At 40.2% G+C, this 18,854-nt stretch overlaps 1 protein-coding gene across 5 annotated transcripts in view; it reads right to left on the bottom strand.

The window, feature by feature from the left end:
• Positions 1–18,854, bottom strand: part of TMEM131L (transmembrane 131 like) — a 79,478-nt gene that overhangs the window by 43,717 nt on the left and 16,907 nt on the right. For all 5 annotated transcript variants that reach the window (XM_053940143.1, XM_053940144.1, XM_053940146.1 and 2 more), the window contains exons 4-5: positions 1,433–1,504; positions 387–510 (exon numbers count right to left, since the gene is read on the bottom strand). In XM_053940143.1, the coding sequence (XP_053796118.1) occupies positions 387–510; positions 1,433–1,504 (196 nt within the window). The remainder of the gene's footprint in view (positions 1–386; positions 511–1,432; positions 1,505–18,854) is intronic.

Here is an 18,854-nt window from a genome sequence, read left to right as displayed (position 1 = left end):
AAAACATTTCACTGCAGCTTTTTCTGACGAATATGCAAGACCATTCAAAAGACTAAAAATTCAGGGCTGTAGAACACCCACATGCCTGTGGATTACTGCATAATGCTGCTTAAAGCAGAATTTGATTTAAACAGCCTCTCTAACACCGAAAAATTCTTCTCTTCCTCTGTTACTGTCAAACACATTTCCTGCTGTAGGTTTTGGATGGCTTCTCCCAAACAAGTTTAAGTAGAAGTGAACAAAAAAAACCCACTAGTAAAACAGAAAAAGAGTTGGAGGTCCTACAAAAAAGCACAAAAACACAGAATGAAGAGCTTATGCCAAAGGAAGCAGGAAGGCTTGGCACTTGGCCACTACATACTTTCCAAAAGTACATCAACACTCACCCGGCTATGAGCAGGAGACACATGAAACTGTCTAGTAGCTGTAAACACTGAATTGACTACAACATCTCTATCTCTACTCGGGTTGTAGGCATGCAGCATTTTAGCTCTGGGTAACCCCAGTAACCTAAAGCAGGGGTAAAAAAAAAGAGAAATAAATTATTCACTTTATAAGCACAGGCAACGCACAAAAGAAGCAACACAAATCACTCTAAAACATGTTCATCTGCAACAATTACCAACATGTAATTAATTGTCTGGAAACACACCAAACATATATTGCCTTTAGTATACAAAGGCAAATATGTAAAACTGGGATGTGAGGTACACTTGGCCAAAACTCACTGGAGTAATTAGGAGTTAAAGAATAAAATAACCCTTACAAAGCACAAAGTTTTGGATAAAAATGTTTAAATAACTGAAGCCTTGTTTTGGCAGCTAAAGCAATGATTCTCTTAAGGCTTTTGCTTTAGCTAGTACACCCCAAACTCCAACATCTTAGACATTCCTCCAGTGCATCCTCTGAAATATTCCTTTAACTCACAAGGAGACTGTGTTTCTTTTTGGTTACTGATAGATCAAAGGCTCATTATCACTTAAAAATAATTTTTAAAGTTTTCTTAAAAGAGAGCTAAGAAAAATATCATTTATTCTACCAGTATGTTTTCATTGGGACTGTCTGGATTTTGTTATCAGAATTCAAAGGAAACAACAAGCCCTTCCTCCACTAGAAAGGCAATCTTTCAAAAATGAACTATCAGCATGAAGCAATTATTTGACATCCATGCAGAATCACCTGAAATGTACACCCAGAATGCATTATATTCCCTATTAGCTTTTCCTCCTTCTCAGAACTATGTTGATTTTAACTTACAAAACATTGCAAGACAAGAAATGCACTTCCAGCTCTGTGGCAATTACTTACTACTTGTCTATTTTTCGGATGATGGCATGATCCCAGCTAATGCTTTTTACCAAAATGGAGCCCAGTGTAGCTGTTCCTCCACACTTCATTATTAACCAAAATAACAATCATGTAAGATACTCACTGCATTCCAAAATGCAGAACTGATGGGTGAAAATGTAAGGCCTTCCCATTTGGAGGCATCTTTGCTGAGAAGCTGAAAAGAAGGGAAAAGAAGCCACAATTAATATTTACTGGGCATGATGCTACAATCTACAGGGAAGGATACAGATACATTACAGGCTTTTGACTCTTTCTATTCTGAACCTCCCTTCCTTGCGCAGGTCTCCAGTCATGCTGGCACATCTTTTTATGGGGCTGTGCAGAAGGAAAACAACTGTGAAGAGTGCTGAGGAACGAAACCCACGTCAGCATGGAGCAGATCCCCAGTCTCACCAGTTAGATATCTATGCAAGCACTGGCAAGAGCACACCTGAGATGCAGAGGTAGAGAAGTAAATAGCAGCTTGGGCAAAAGCAGAGGTCAAAGGAAGTGCTTGTATAGCTGTGACTTTAATACAAAATCCAGCTCATTTCTTCTGTGCAGAAGGGAGAAAGAAATACTGTGAAGCACATACATCATCATCATCTTTCCTTTGCCCTACAAAAAGTCACAATAAAGTTCCTATCAGTTCTAGCACATTTTTAGCTTACTTCAACAATACTTAATACCCTATAACATAGAAATTCCACGATATCTTCATCATTTTCTCAATTAAAATTTGTACTCCACAAGTCCCAAAAAACACAGTGGTAAAAAACAAGCCCGGCATTTGTTTATTTTACCTGCATACCCAGTGCCACTCTTTTAAAAGCTTCCCCAGAAGCAGTCTGCACATTGAATAGCCAGAACCAGTTTAATCTTTACTGGATGATGCTAATAAGCGTCCTAGCAAGGATGAGTCCGAGAAGGGAGAGATGGACTGTGGTCTCATTAGGTATCCAGCTGCTTTGCATAATTTGTGGTAGTACAGTCAATTGGTTCCCAATTTTAAAATGTATTTCTGTGGCATTACAACTTTAATATATCTTACTATGTACATAATCCTGCTGTTATATTCCAAAGCAACAGACATCATAATTTATTACTAGTCAGGAAAAATAACACTTATTAATATGAAAACCCACAACTTTTATGAAAACCTAGAATCACAGAAGGGAGAGAATTCTCTCACTACTATAGCAGGCAGAATGCAATATATCCAGGTAGCATTCCTGAGGAGTTGCTAGTGACAGCCTCCTTCCAACCGCCTTGTCTCTGCATCAGCCAGCTCTTGCTCCATTCCTAGAAACACTGCAGCAATCAGGCCCTTCTTCCCTTTCCAAAATCAGCCTCAGATACGTATCCAGAAGTTAAGTCTGAGTACTCTTGTAACACATACAAATTAAAATTACTACTATAGTAAAAGCCACAGATATTTGAGGAAGACATGTTTCTTAAAGGCCCTCAGATCCTTTTATTGTATGCAGACACATAAACAGCAGAATAAAGGTTAAGCCACTGGTTAATGCACTATAGTATGACCTTGAACCTCACCACTGCTTAAGTTTCTAGCATCTTATAGGTACTGCTAAAATACCTTTTCTCACCAGAAAAATCTTTGCTGACAATAGCAAGAAGCTGAGTGCCTCTCTGACAATTCATGCAATTGGCAGTAGCTCTCCAAGACTTACCCTCCTTCTGAGAAATTCTAGCAGAATCAGCTCTTTTCCTCTCAATTCTTGCTTTTTGCAATAGGTACCAAATACACCAGCTGGGTGCAAATTCAGCAGTGGATGTAGGTGACTGCATTTAATTTGGTCTAGGTGAACACAGCCATGCTGTAGCACTGGCTCTTAAAATGCACTGTATTGCTGTTCACCCAACCCTCTACCAGTCAAAAAATGGGAAAAGCCCTATAAGAGTAGCAGCAGGAGGATCCCAGGGGTTTATTCCTTCCTGTTTATTCCTTCCTGTTTATTCCTTCAGGAGAAGGCAGATTGGAATTTGCATGGCTGAAGCCAAGACTCAGTTAATGACCTGTGCAGGCACTGAGCGAGCTCCTGAGCATGGAGATCACTTTGGAGCATCCCTGCACACCACTTCACCAGGAATGGTCCTGTGATTACATGACATCCAGCTTCTGCTCTGCACCCCACAAAAGTTGCCAAATCACTTCAAGCTCCAGCCTGGCCCCGAAAGCAGAACAGCCACATTCCTGTGGCACTGTGCCCATCACCCAGCCCACCATCCAGCTCCAGGGCATCTGCACCACTTATCAGTGGCCCCGAAACAGTGCCCAAACATAACCTGAGAGCTGAGCTTCTTCAACAACAGAACTGGTGGAAAGAAAACTACCACTGCTTTGGCTTGGTTTTTGTTTTTTTTCCCTCAAGGGAAAAGATGACAGGTTGGAATAATGGGAACGGGCAGGAGAACATTCTGCTCATGACAATCGAACAACTAGGACGTGCTTTGAAGTGCACTGCTGTACAGGAAAAGAGACAGGCCCATCTACATTAGAAGTGCACTTCTCCAGTTAGTGTCTCTAAAAGGCAGCTGGAAGCTGGCAGAAGCTGGCAGAACACCATTCTGCATCCCCGCACTCCAAACACAATTCAGATCTCTGTGGGGAATCTGACACTGAAATAAACACCAAGGCAATTTACTGAGACATTTAAAATTTGAAGTCACTTTTAACAAGAAAACCTACTTTTTTCTTTAAGAACATCATCTCACCAATAGATTCACCTCAAATTATGCCCAAAATTGCTCTTTTAGCTACAGACGATATGTCCAAAAAAGTACATGGATCCTTTCACGAGAATGTCACAGGCTTGGGAAAGACAGAAATATCTGCCTAAGAATGGAAGTCTTGAAACAACAAATGTGGAGAAACAGGCCTCTTCACAACAGAAAAGGCCTGGTTTCCAGGTTTTACTCTTTCATTGCTTTTAAAATCTGCTAGCATCCCATTAAGCATGCCATCTAACAAAGCCGGACCCCATGCTCCATGGCATTTTTTTTGGCAGACCAGTTGAACAGCAGATTTTGATACAGCAGCTCAATTCCAACATTTCAGAGGATACTTTTAAGCACAACTGAACTGGAGGAGAAGAAATAGAAGAGGGGAAGGAAATTCTTGGCAATTACTTCGAACACTCAGATGCATCAAAAACCTAGTTTAAATGGTGCTGTTATCACTTTCCAGCCCAACAATTTGATGCCCTTCCTCCTCTCCATCCATGCAATATATTTAAAACCCTGACACCCTGAACCATCCATTTCCAGGAAAAAAGAGTAAGAAAAACTGAAACAGTGAGGAGGTTGGGGAGGGCACCACATGGTCACCCGGAGCACCAGGAGGATTTGGGGACAGGTTCTGGCAGGAAAGATGAGAGTGAGCCCATGAAAACTTCAGCTCATCACCCTCACTTGCAGAAAACATCCAGAAGAGAGAGACAAATCCCGAGTGTGCACACAACCATCAGGAATGCCCACTGGGGAGAAAGGTGGATGTGGAGCTTAAAAAAGTGGGCTGGAGGGGAGGTGGGGTAAGGAAGAGGGGTGACACCAGGGGAAAGAGCAGGATGGAGAAATGCTAGCACCACTGATCACTTGTGCAAGCAGAGGAACATGTAACTCTAGGAAAGCATTTTTAGGGGATTTTATTGTTTTTTAAAAGGTGCATAAACTGTAAAATGTTAAGCTACCATATTCCCTCCACTTAGAAGCCCCAGAGGTGCTTGAACATGGAGAAGCTCCAGCCTTTCACGATGTTTCCTGCTTCAGGAAAGAATGTTTTGGTGTCCTGCTGATGTGGGACTAATGAAAGGAGATGCTAATACAGGGATGCTGAGAGCACTGTTAAATATAGCATTGATATTGTTTTGCCCTTGCTTCTTTCAGCTCTGTTAGGCTGTGATGTATTAAGAAAATATAGGTAAACAACCAGGTCAATATTTACAGTCCCAAACCCTAATATTTTTATGCAATGTATATTACAAACATTTTGAAATAAGCAAAAGCCTTATGCTTCCCCTAAAGTCCAACAGAAACAGGTCGTTTTTCACAGGAGATTTGTTCCTACCTCACTGGTCAAAATCACAAGAGAAATATTTCTCCTAAAAATCTAAACAAAAGAGCAGATCCATTCTGAATAAATTGCTGGAGATTGCATTGGTCTTTTTTGTTTGCTTTGCCATTTTTTTAATAATGAAATTTTAAAACTGAGTTAATTCATCTGATTATACACATAAAACACTCAGTCTGCAGAATAAGCTGCATTTGACCAGAAGTGAAGGACATTTCCTGGAAGGAAGTTTATCCCAATGTTGCTTTTTCTTCTATTAGCCCCTTTAAGTCTTCCTTGTATCTTTATTTCTTCACTTGAATTGATTACTTCATACTATCTTAGCATGCATATTATCCGACGATTCAGATAGCAACGTCTGTAGTTGAAAATAATCACAAATGCTATTTGGCTCCCTTTCTTCTTCCTTCCTTTTTGTACGCTTTGTTCACAGCACATGCTGAAAAAAGCAAGTCGGGGAAAGGCATTTTATTGTTAGGTCTTTTGCTTTATGGCTGCAGGGTTTTCTTGGAAGCAGTAGGCAAAAAGAACTGGATTCTTGAACATACAAGAGGTCCTTTTTGAGTGCATCTGTTTAGGCAGTACTGTTTTATTTCTCAGTATATTGATAAAAGTAAAAATTTACTTATGTTGAGCATTTTAGCACTTTGCATCACCAGTGCAATGATGTTAATGAACCTACAAGATGAGGTTTTGAGATATGAAAGCATGAATGCATTGTACAGGAAAGTACATTTTTTGTGCAAACTGAAATAGAGAAAAGGAAATAAAACCTCTCACTTACTGACTAATTTTAGATTCACTCCTCTAAACTACACCTGATAAAGAAAATGCAGAATGGAACACAGAGGGAAACAACCAAACACAGATACTTTTAATCATGCTGATTGCAGGTGATGCAAAGAAATTACTCTGACAAATGAAAACAGGTAATTAAGAGGTAATAGACATAGAAATAGAAAAAGGAGCTGAATCAAAGTCTTATGCGGAGCTAATACAAAGCTTTGGTTCATCATATCCCTAGTCCCTCTCTTCTCTCAACTTCCCCTTTACCAAAGGCAGTAAAAGCAGCAACCAGTATTAGGAACATTAAAGTGCAGCTACTGAAAGACACGCATGGCCTTTGAAAGAGATTAGGAAATTGTTTGGAAATACAAAATTAAAACTTGAGTTGAGTTGAGTTTACTAACAAGGCAACTCTGCCAAAACCAGAAACAGGAACAGTTTTAGATTACTTTTTTTTTTGGTAACCTTAACTTCCTTCCTAGAGACAGAAAGAGTCCTCAGAAACTAGGAAATTGTCCAGCTTGCAATAACCCTGCACTGCTCATGGGCAAGCTATACATGGTGTGTCCCTGTGGGGCTCTGGCATCTGGAGAAGAGCAGTCACACTTGCTACCTCAGCTCCAGAGACTTACAGGACTTCTCTTGAACCCTGTACTGGGCTGTGGCAATACATGAATCATTCAGTCTTTCTATATTTTTTTTTTTTTCTTTTTAAAGAAAAAGAATGAGCAACACATAAAAGAACACAAATGAGAATTCTGAACACTGGAAACCTAGAAGTCTCAAAAGCTCCCTTATTTTTCACATTTTTTAGTAAAGAGAGGGAGGACTGACTCACTGCTTCTGAATGTCTGGGATTTGTAACCCATGATTAGGAATTCACTTACATACTTTACCAGAGAGCTGTGCTTCTTCTGGAAGAAATTTTTTTTTTTTTTTTTTTTTTTTTTTTTTTTTTTTTTTTTTTTTTTTTTTTTTTTTCTGAGGGTAATGAAGCACTGTAACATGTTGCCCAGGGGAAGTTGTGGGTGACCCATCCCTAGAAGTGTTAAAGGCCAGGTTGGACAGGGGCTCTGAGCAAACCAGTCTAGTGCAAGTGTGGGATGGGAGGGGCATTTGAATTAGACTGAGGTCCCTTTTGATCCATTCTATAATTCTGTAAGAAGGATGGTTGTCTTTATTTCCTCTGAAGCACACTACGAACATCAAGGACTGAATCCCAGACTGTGGAAAGCAGGAAAGGTCAAAACAGTGTTACCTAGCAACTAACATGTGCATGCATACCTGCTATGTTGCATGTTTGGGCTACAGGAAAATAGGCAAGGGCAGCTAAACCAGAAGAAACCAGTGAAATGGATGAGACAAGCTCTCTAAAACAAATCCCATACTTTATGGCATAATTTAAGGAAGAAAGCAAGTCTATCAACATTTTCTTTCTTTTTTATTTCTTAAACTACTGAAATTGGAAAAGCAACATATAGCTAAGACCTGTCCACAAAAGTTTTGATGAGCTGATGACTTATTTACAAAGGCAGTGAAGTAAAGGGGTAGGTAAGCCTAGCCTGTGTAAAGCAGAAACCATTCTGTTACTTCCACCTGGTCCCTCCTGCATTGCTCTGCTCCATACTCTAGCCCTGGTGTTTCCACGGCCACAGGTCACCTTCCTGGGCAACCTTCTCTCCTCTCACTGCCTGTGGTCCTCCCCTTTTCTACCAAGTTCTGCAATAGCATTTACACAAACCATTTGCACAGCATTTACCTTAGCCAGCTTCATTCAGTTGCATTCATTACAAAACAACAACAAAAACTGCAATGATCAAACTTAAGAGTATCTCACCCTATAGGCCTTAAAGCCACATTTCTCAATGGGGTGTAAATGGAAGGACGCAGATTAAAAAACCCTGGCTTTTCTCTCAACCCTCACAACCGACTCCAAAGAAGTTAAATGCAGACCACAATAAAACTGAGATTAAGACTCATAAAGAAATCTAGGAGAGATGATGATCAGTGAGAGACAAAGTGCTACAGTGCACATCTTGGTGAAAAGAAAAGACTTTCTTCCCCAGCTGTGCCTGTGGTTTGCATTTTAGTAGCAGGAGCAGCACAATAAAGCATGTTTAAGAGCACAATGGTATTACTCCCCCACATAAATCAGTCCCCAACTTCTGAAATAACCAAAATCTGTAGTAAATTAAGACATTAATTCCCAATTACTTGAATTCATTTGAAATTATTTCCTGAGACCGCTTCTTTGAACTCCTTTACTCACCCGAATTTCAAGCAACAACCAGCACTCTCTAAAGATGTTCCAGGGGGACCATGTATATTTTAGGCATCTTAGACAGACAGTAACTAAGTTACTTGTTTTGGATGACTGTCCAGGGCCCACTAGTTCAAAATGCATATCAAACACATTTTCCTCTGAAGCACCTCTACTGCTGCCAGCAAATCCCAAATATCCTGCCAGGCAGAACATGTACCTCCATTTTATTTTTGGCTTCATATAATCCAACAACTGCCTTTACATTCTGCAATATTTCATGAGGTAAACTTTGATAACTGCTCTCAAATAAAACCTTTAGCTTGCCTTTCTTTTTCAAGCTTCTTTACAATTTATCTTTTTCAAAGAAATAAGTAATCTTCCATTAAAACTAAAATTGCAGAAACAATACAATTTACTCTTTTCTTAAGTTCTTTTCATGAAAAATTAAAAGAGCCACTTGCCCAACACAAACACACAGTTTTGGCTCCATCAGGAGCCTTGGTATTCTTGACGTTTTGTCTTTACCAGGTCCTGAACTTGTGGGGTTTTAAGAAAATACTGCATTTTCATGTCTCTTTGAAGACTGCTTCTAGCCCATGAGTTTGCAAAATAAAACCAAAAATCGCAAAGGCAGCTCATGCTATTTTTTTTAGCTTTTTAAACATCGAAATTTTTTAGCCAAATTCACTTTTTTGCATAATTTGCTTACCCTCTAGTTGCCAAACCCTCAAAAAAATCCCTCAGAACATTTAGACTGCTTACATAATACAAGTTTGTTCTTCAAAAACTGCCACTAAGATCACAAATAATTGCTGAGATGTTAATTTTTGCCTATCTTACTCGATTAACTAGAATGAATAAAGACAGTAAAAGCTGAAGCACCCTGGCCTATTTAATACCTGTACTTTTTGAAGAGCACTGCCCAACTCCCACAACTCAAAACCCCTACAAGAGAAGCTATGAGTCTCCACACCTCTGAAAGATCAGGTCCTCCAGCCGCACTCCTGCCCAGCATCTCTGAACTGAAAATAAAACATTTTCAAGTGAGATGTGCTGCTCAGAGCCTTTTTCAGACACTCTGAAAACATGAACCCTAGGGAAGGGTGCACAGGGAAGTACCTAGAGAAAAGGCTTCCACGGTGTCACCATGCTGCCTTCTCTGGCTAAAAACAAAGCACTAATGTAAGCCTTGAGCTGAAATACCATGAAATTTAAATTACTGTTCCCCACCCACAGTTTTCAAAGCCTTTTATTGAAAGCAGTCAAAATTCACAGCACAGCCAGTGAAAGAGGCAGGATAAAAGAACCTTTAAAAAGTCAGAAGATAGGCCACAAACCCACCTGCCTTTTACCTAAGAACACAATTCTTTTTGCTTACTGTTAGCAAAGCTTTTATTTCTGTCATTGCCATGGCAAAATGACAAGAGAAAATTTTAGTGGAAAGGGCAGTTTTTAAGCACAGTCCTGCACTAACACAATTACAAAGAGAACAAAACAAGAAGTAGGTATTTCAGAAGAAACAAATTCTATCACACCTGCCTCAATTAAATTAATTCCCACAAAAGTAACAATGAACGTATTTGCTTTTCCTGCAGTGTGCCTACAGAACAATTACCAGTAAAGAAGGAAAAGATCCAAGTGACCTCACCAAGACCTCACCTTTTTAAACGCACCAACAGCAATTCGGTTTTTAACAGTAAAAATAAACATTCCTTTCATCAAGCACACCAAGTTTTACTCAAAAACTCTTCCCAAGCTGAAGAGCAAAGGGCCAACTTCTGTCAAGTAAGTATCAAGCCTTCCTCCTTCAAGTGTTTCACTTCCACATGCCAGGGAATCTAGTTTTCCTCCAGCTCTGAGAATCTGGCTCCTGCCTCCAGAAAGGCAGGACGCATTGACAGGAAGCATTGTGGGGCTGCAAAGCTCACAGCAATAGGAAGTCACATTCTTGTCAAATTTCACTGCACCCAACCATTTCCTTTTTCTACATCAGGCACAGCCAAAAATTTCTATCTTGACAGAAATGATTTTAAGTTACAGCAGTTCAGCAAAATGCATGAAAGAGCTCTGAGGTCACTGATAAGCTTGACCTGCTTAATAATTAAGAGTGATAATCTTCCTAAAGTAATTAAGAGTGATAATCTTCCTATGGGAGCTGCCTTTTGCCGTTTCTACATTAATCCAACCAAGCCTTTTCGTTTCTCTTTTATAATGAAAGGCCCATAGGACGGCATGTATTTGCCTACTGGATCTCAACTGGCCATGGGAAACCTGTACACTGAACCCATTAAGTGCCAAAAATCCCACTATCCTTCCCCGTGCCTTGCTCCTCCCCAGGAAAAGAAAAAAAGAACACTAACTAAAAAGGAAACTAAGCAAATACAAGAAAACTCAGACCTAGGACTTTAAAAAGTATTAACTTCTGCTTTTAATTTAATCCTGTTGATCTGAACAGTTCACCTGATACTAGTTTCCCTGAAAAGAAGTTACAGAAAAGTCACTAAGATCACGTCTCAAAGCTATAAAAAATACCCAATAGTGGAAAATATCAATCTCGACTTTGAATTTTTTCTTCTTTTGTGAATTTCAACCCAAATTTTTAAAAACAAAGTATAATCTTTGAGCATCAACCTTTAAGAATAGTAATTTATCCAGGAACATTCAATACCATGCTTTGTTTAAGCCAGTGTATGAAGACAGAAAACCTAAATAAGCTCAGTATGGAAAACCATACAAGTTATCTCCACTTTAACAGGCAGTCTCAAATGCTACAAATGAAAAAAAAAAAAAAAAAAAAAAAAAAAAAAAAAAAAAAAACACAAAGACTCCAATATACAGTTTCACTGCATTGGCAGTAATTTATTTTAGAAACTGATAACATGCTGGGGAAGTCCCACAAAACCTTAAAACGATGCACCACCTGCAAAATCCTTTTACCAAACACTTGCTTGAGTAATAGACCAAGACCAGCTTTCTCAGGGCTATGTTTCAGTTTTATAAGGACAGACGTTATTGCCACTATTGATTACCAAATTTATTAAAAACTTAATTATCTCCTCCAGAAGATGAAACTTCATACAAGACTTTCTGAAGCATCTCCAAATGCTTCAAATTTGTTACCTCAAATTTATACTACGTAAGTTTCCTAAAAAATACATAGTTTTTCATGTAATGGAAAGCATTTTCACAAGCTGTACTGTATGAATGAAAATGTGATGCAAATAAAAATATATGGAGAAGAAGCAAGGCTACACTTTTCTTAAAGGTACTGTAAGCATGGTGCTGCAGGGGGAAGCTGTGGTCACACAGACATCCTATGCACAGGAGGGAAACTAAGCTGCTCCCCCACAACCCAGGAGCCATTACCAATGTTCAGGATGAAAAGTTAAAGTCACTAGCCAAATACCAACAGTGAAAAAGTAGCTTCAACCCCAAACCACCACCACTATCTCACAGGAGCATCACTCTCTTGTTCTTGTTTTCCACCCCTCCCAGTTGGGATGTATTACATCTTCTTTAGACCCCCTCCAAATGTTTCGGCATCCTTTGATGAAGCTTGCTGTTCTGGTGCACTAATTCATTGAATCTACACCATATGTGATGTGTGGCATTTTTTTTAGGCAGGATACAAAATACAGAACCTTATGAAGAACCTCTTAAAAACAGCAATTTTAAAAAATTGCAGACTATTTCTATTAACTGGCATTTATTAACTGACAGCACTGTGCATTTTCATCATCATCTCTATGCTTCAATAGCAGAGTCATATAAACCTACTCTCAAATAAAGAGCTTTTCTCTTCTAGCTTCCCATACAAAACTCTGATTATACTTCCAAGTACATGCCCTCCTGCAGTCAGAAAAAGAAAGGGGAATCCTCCACAGCATCAGATCATTTCTACTTTTCCACCTAAAGCCAGTAAACCCCCAAGGTGACAGGACACCACTGCAAACAGCCTGCAAAATTTCCCTGGCTGCCCCTTTTGAAAAGTGCAGATTGTTGATCTCTCCTGTCTTGTGTCACTCGTCACTCTGGGTTGTGGTGTGCAAAATGGAAAAACACCATGACTTAGAGCTATTAATAAAAACAAGCATGCTCATGGTCTGTTTGTGACCTACTCCTAAGTACCATTGTGTATTTATGGTTCACTGGATTACATTGTTAAAGGAAACACTCAGATATAAAAAAAATTATACCAGAAAATTCAAACAGGCAAAGAAACAACAACAAAAAAAATTGGCATTACCAGGATTAGTAGTTGCAAAACTTATCGCATAAACCACCAGGTCCTTACAAAACATCTGGGATCTGTTGAAGCCAGTGCATAGCACATGCTCTCAGCCAATTTCTTCAGATGTACAAAATGCTGCAGCCTTCTGCTATTATACAATGCAGAACTATATGAAACACAGCCTGCTTCACAGGTTTATTAACAAAATGTCTACCACCAAAGAAACCTCAGGTATGTTATGGCTCTGAATTCCAGCAAGGGGCACCTAAAGTCCACTAGTTAACATTTGCTTCCTTCAGCAGGATGGCTGTGAGGAAAGGAAAAGGAGGAAAATTATGAGAAAAAAACAGCAGGAAGTCAGCTTTTGATTATTTTATATCCGCTAAAAAAAGTACTTGCAATCAAGTACAGTATCAAAAATCTACCTCCCCTAGACTCTTGCATTTCCTCCTTTATTTCAAAGCTAGGAAGCTAATCAGAGTTCACCAACCGGAAATGTTCACCTGTGAAACCAAAGACAAAGCATCACTAAAGCTATTTTTAATTTCTTGACAAGCCTCTAAGCAGCCATCTGCTTCCAGTGCAATAAAGGATGCACTTTCTTCTGAATGCAGAAGAAGTATGGGGTTTCTCAAGCCGCCCACGAGAGGAAAAGCTCCTCCAGACACGATAAAGATCCCTCTGCAGCCCAAAGGTATATTTAACTGGTCTTGACCATACATCTCTTGATGCTTCTTGCTCTTCAAGATAAGCAAATTAGTGCCATGGTCCTGCATGGGAACCCACACAAAGGTCCCACTGAAGCCAGAGGGGCTTCTCATAGGCAGAGGGGCAGCTGAGGTAGACTGAGGAGCAGGACTCACACACAGCACTTTGCCCCTTCTTATGGGAGCATTGGATGGACATACAAGAGCAAGACAAAGATCAGCAAAGTGTGTCCAACCTCTGAAGAGGCTTCTTCTGTCACTTCATGGCAATAATTTACACTAAAAAAGGAGCTAAATGGCTTTGTAAGGCAGATCTTCAATCATGTCAAAACGGAAGCTGTGGCTTTTGGCATGAATATGGCAAAAACACAGAGGAAATAAAGAAACTTAAGGTGCTGCCCCAAACCACGGCCAGCAGTAGGCAACATGGATTTGCAGTTACCACGAAGTCACATTTTTGACACCTGCTCTTACCTTTCCACACCTTGCAAGCTTTCAGTGGGTAAAGGGGAAAGGAAGAAGATCTGAGTGTTCAAACCAAACGTCATTGTCCCCAAACCAGTACGCATACCCAGAATGACTTAACCTCCAAGTCAGGCAGCATAGGAAAGTCACAGATGACATGGGAAAAAACCTGAAGTTTTCCAAGTCCCAAACAAGCTTCCTCAGCTTGGAGCAAAGGCAAAAGTTCTCATCTTAAAATCTAGAAGCATGCACTCTATATGGCTGGGCACTGCCCTGCCCTCCCTGCACAGCAAACATTTCAGTAATCGTTTCAGGAACAACAAAACACAGCCCATAGCTTCAATGACCAAAAAGCATGAATAATTGTTTTTATTTACAAGGAGAGAAAAAAAAAAAATCCAAGCAAGACTGAAAGCATGGGGACCAGGGCAGGGGTGTGTGTTTGTTTTAAAGCGACTACCCGCATCTGTGCGATCAGCCACATTATCCCAGCAACACTGAGAATGCTCACAAAGGCCAGAAATGTCCCCTTTTCAAAAGGGCAGTTTAAACGCTGCAGAAACTGGGTCAGCGACAGGCCACAGAAATACCTAAGCAGGCAGCAGGCACCTCGGGAGCTGCAGGCAGCAGGCTTGCAGCAAAGGCCTCGAATAAAAGACAGAACACACCAAGACAGAAATCAGACAATAGCTATTGAAGAAAAGCAGTTAATAGCAACAAAGCACGTAAAGCACGGGTCAAGGAGTCGGTCAAGTACAGGCCCTTCAGCTCTCTACCCTTCTTCAGTTGCCAGGAATGAAGATTTAGACACAAACCAGAGATGTACATGGCCCACAGCACCAGCAGGCAGGCACAAAAACTGAGCAAGCATGTTAAATCCACAACACGGTAAAGAATTGCAAAACCTATTCTACAATATTACAGGGCTGCTCGTTTGCAAGGGCAGCACAGTGCTTCTTGTTCTTCCAGTTTCATTTTTAAAAAAAGCCCAAAAAAACCCCCAGGAATTACACCATTTTTCCTTATACCTGGTTAGTGTATTTATCATCACTGTGTTCAGGTCTTTACTGTTGTACATTTATTGATGTGCAGACACCTTAACTTTAAAATGCTAACCCACAACTGTAATCGATAGGACAATGTAATTTATGTAATTACAAAGGCAAAATCTAAGAGGTGACCTAGAATGTCACTGGTGAGGTCTGACTCGCTGACTGCATAATAGCTGACACCAAGTGAGTGTGCAGCAGGACTGTTGCACACATCTGCCAGCCACAGTCAAGAGACTTGATTGTGTTTTGCACAGACCTTATAATCATTTGACGTGAACGGAGGTGGTGGTTACCCAGGGTGCAAGCAATTATGAATCAGTCATTCCCTTCTTTCTTTCATTTCACTTCCCTTTTGTTATTGTGTATCTTTCTCTTCATTGTTAAGACTGAAATCTGCAGTTGTCCCTTATCAGTTTTGCCAATCACTTGAAATGAGCAAACTCTCATTTATTCCCTACCTACCAGTATCTTTGTTCACTTGGTATTTTTATCAGGGCATGGCTTTTTACCTTTCTTTGTTCTGTTCACAATCTCTAGAATTTTTTCACTTGTTACCATACTTTGCCCCTGCCTTTGCCTTTCCAGCAATTACACCCCATCCTTCCCCTGCTGCCAAATTCTAGCCCAGACATGTTCAGCATCACATCCAAGCAGTTTCCAGTGCCATGTGCAACTTGCTGGCTGCCCAGCCTCTCTCCCCACAGCCAGGCAACCATGCATGGATCGTGGCATCCTGTTTCAGCTGAGTTTTGTCTTACCCAACACACTGCTCTGAGCTTTGGTAAGAGGCATCAGTCTAAAGAGGAGAGCCCTGTGCACCAAAGCAGATGTGATCCGTAAGCAGCACTCCCAAAGAAAGGTCTGGTGGTTGCAGAGTGCCTTTTGTTTCTGCAGCAAAAAGTCCAGTGAGACCCAAGGTGCAGCCACAGTCTCTGCCCCCAAAGAACACAAACTGATGAGCCCAGAAGGGATGAAAAGGGGAACAAACTGCACTCAGTGCAACCTCACAGCGTAGTTTGCTGCAAGCCAAACACTGACAAGCACCTAGCCAGACAGTGGGAACTTAATGAGGGGAAACAAAACCACCCCTCTACTCCTGCCACATCCCACAGCAAAACCCCACTGCCCCTCCACTCAGAGATTTAATATCAGGACACCAGTGTAACCATCACACTGGGCAGCACTTGTGTACAGTAATAGCATCACTACTCCAAAATGCTCAGCATTTGAGGCTACTGCCTGGTGCAGGAGCTGACCTGCTATGGCATTACTTCAGCCAGGATCTGGTGCTCGATGCCCAGACTGCACCAAAACCATGAGTGTCCAGCTCTGTGCATGATGACAGACACTTGTCAATAACTTTGGTAGAGTTCTAATGTAAAAAGACAAACCTTTTATATTTCAATTTTGAACCCTTTTAAAAATCCTTGTTAGATTTTTAGCAGAGAGCAAACAACTTCACACAATAATTTCTGCATTATTAACTACTGCAAAGGCAACCAAATCTTTCAGGAGGACACCTAGGACCTACAACTGTGACATTTCATGCAAGGTACATCTTCATACTCTAAGCAGTAGTCAAGTAATTACTTTAAACTTGAAAATTACAGTTTTTATTTTCTACCAAATGTAACCAACTGTATTATTAATGAATCACTGTGATTTATTCTCCAAGAAAATTAAACAACTGTATTGTCAGATAATTCAGTAGAATTCAACTAGTTTAGCTTTTTATCATACAACTCTCTCAGGATTCAGCTGTGTTGTGCAATGACAACAGCTAGCACTAAAGTGTAAGTGAAGATGATGGGTTTTAAAGGAGGGAAATGTCCCCACAGACCACACCTGTTTATAAAACAGCCAGCCTGGAACAGAGGAGTAACTGACAGGTTTTACATATTGCCACCCAGAAAAGCCTTGAGAACACGGTGCACTTTGGCACACTGACACAAGCGACGAGGAAGTCCGAGAGCCTAAAAAATCCGGTGCACGTGCGATTTCAATTGCTTGTGTAAACTGCACCTCTCGTCCAAGTGCACTACAGCCGTGGAGTTAAAAGGCATCACAACATGCAGGAACCTCAAGACCTTGGAAGCCATTCAAAGGATCCTCCTCACAAATAATAAAAAAAAAAACAAGCATGCATCTGTTTTTTCTCTCTCCAGTGCTAAGCACATCGTACCGAGACTGCTGGCTCAGAGTCAAAGAAGTCTCCAAAGTCCCACTTTGTTCCAAGTGTATTCCCAATTGGCAGCACAACACATTGCTCCAACAAATGCCAGGAGGTGGCATTAAAGTGCATGGCTGCTGAACCTGTTCCTGTCCTCACTGATAAGAAACCTGCAGCTGAAGGACTGCAAAGAGTTGCCTCATGTCACCAACCCCACATGCTGCCCACGGAGGAACACTTTGGAAACACTCACCAGAAAAAGAATACCAGCAGGAAGCAGGATACCAGATGATCTTTTCTTTTCAATTTGCTTTTGATAATAACCAGAAATCACAGAAATAATTGAAGCAGCTTCACAAGAAAGGTCAGACCTCAGTGCACCAACAAACTGTAAGAAGTGTTAAGTATTAACATTTGGATTCACTGCTTGACAACCACTGTCTGCTCTGAAAGAAGTGTGCAGGAGTCAACAGGAGCACTCACAGTGACTCAAAGCCAGTCTCTAGAACTCCTAGAAATCTGAGTATCTATAATAATTCCCTTTTGGATCCTCTCCTGGGACCCGCAAAAGCTTTTCAATCAAGCCCTCCTTAATTCAGGAGGGGAAACGGTAAGAACATGGCAAAATTCAGCGGTCTCAGAGTACAACAAAGAACAGTAAAAAAAGAGAGATTATTAACTTTCTACTAGATCAGATATGAGCGTTCATATGTTTTTAAAAAGCTGGGAAATTCTGCTCAGGAGATAAATGTAAATGTGCTACCAACAAGGCAGATAGTCATCACTTATCTCTATCTACTTTGTAAAGCTGAGACTTTTAATTCAAAGTTAACTTTTTGTTTTGAAAGATGCATATGAATGTAACAACAGAATTACACTTCACTGTCTCAAAGAAAATAAAGAGGATCCAGAGAGAAACATTAAAATAATGAATAGCAATTTTAAAAATTCAAGAGCAATAATGTATAATGTTTTATACATGCAAAAAAGTTATCAAAAATCTATGCCAGAACAATTTGGGCTTAAGGTCACTGTTTTTTCATATACACACATACACATATATTTTTAAAATTCAGGCTTCTGAAAGTCTTCCCAAGGATTTTCATGTGTGTCAAATTATCATGCTATTGATGTGCAAGTGTCTCCAAAGACCAGACCAGTCTCAAGTCTTAGTATTACAAAGGAAGCGAGTTCTTTCATTATGCAAGTGTAACTATGTTACTGCTTTTGGCACATCACATTGGCCAAAAAAACAGTTTTAGGCTTAATAAATACTGAGTTGTTTTCTGCATTTCTCATATTTCCTCACGGAACATCCTGTTGCAAACAAACATTTAAACAGAACTTTTTCATTCTCAAAAAATCCAACTCGGAAACACAACAAAACCAGGAATCAGAGTCAACACAGCCCATGCTTTTGACAGCACTGAACAGGACACACCATCTTAATTTTCTCTTTTTTATTTCCAAGTCTTTACAGCTTCTTCATGTGTCTTCACAAAGTTTTAAAGCTGAAGTTGGTTTTTATCAGGCAGCAACTAAAAGCATTATTTTGCACTTCAAATCTCTTGATTTTGCCATCTGCAGAGTTGCAGTATGCAGGTGGGTCAGATGGTAAACAAGTAACTAGAGCTCTGCAAGAGTATCTTGAAGCACACATGGAAGATGAGAACTTCAGTAAAAATAAGAACAGAGGCCTACTTCACATCTTCCTCTAAGAAATTATTTTTCCTTCTTTTCCTCATAATTCTGAGCAAAAAA

This window comes from Vidua chalybeata, chromosome 4, assembly GCF_026979565.1.
Source record: "Vidua chalybeata isolate OUT-0048 chromosome 4, bVidCha1 merged haplotype, whole genome shotgun sequence".
Taxonomy (NCBI): Eukaryota; Metazoa; Chordata; class Aves; order Passeriformes; family Viduidae; genus Vidua; species Vidua chalybeata.
The sequence above is the reverse complement of the archived record's forward strand: the minus strand, read 5'-3'. Positions and strand labels throughout refer to the sequence as shown.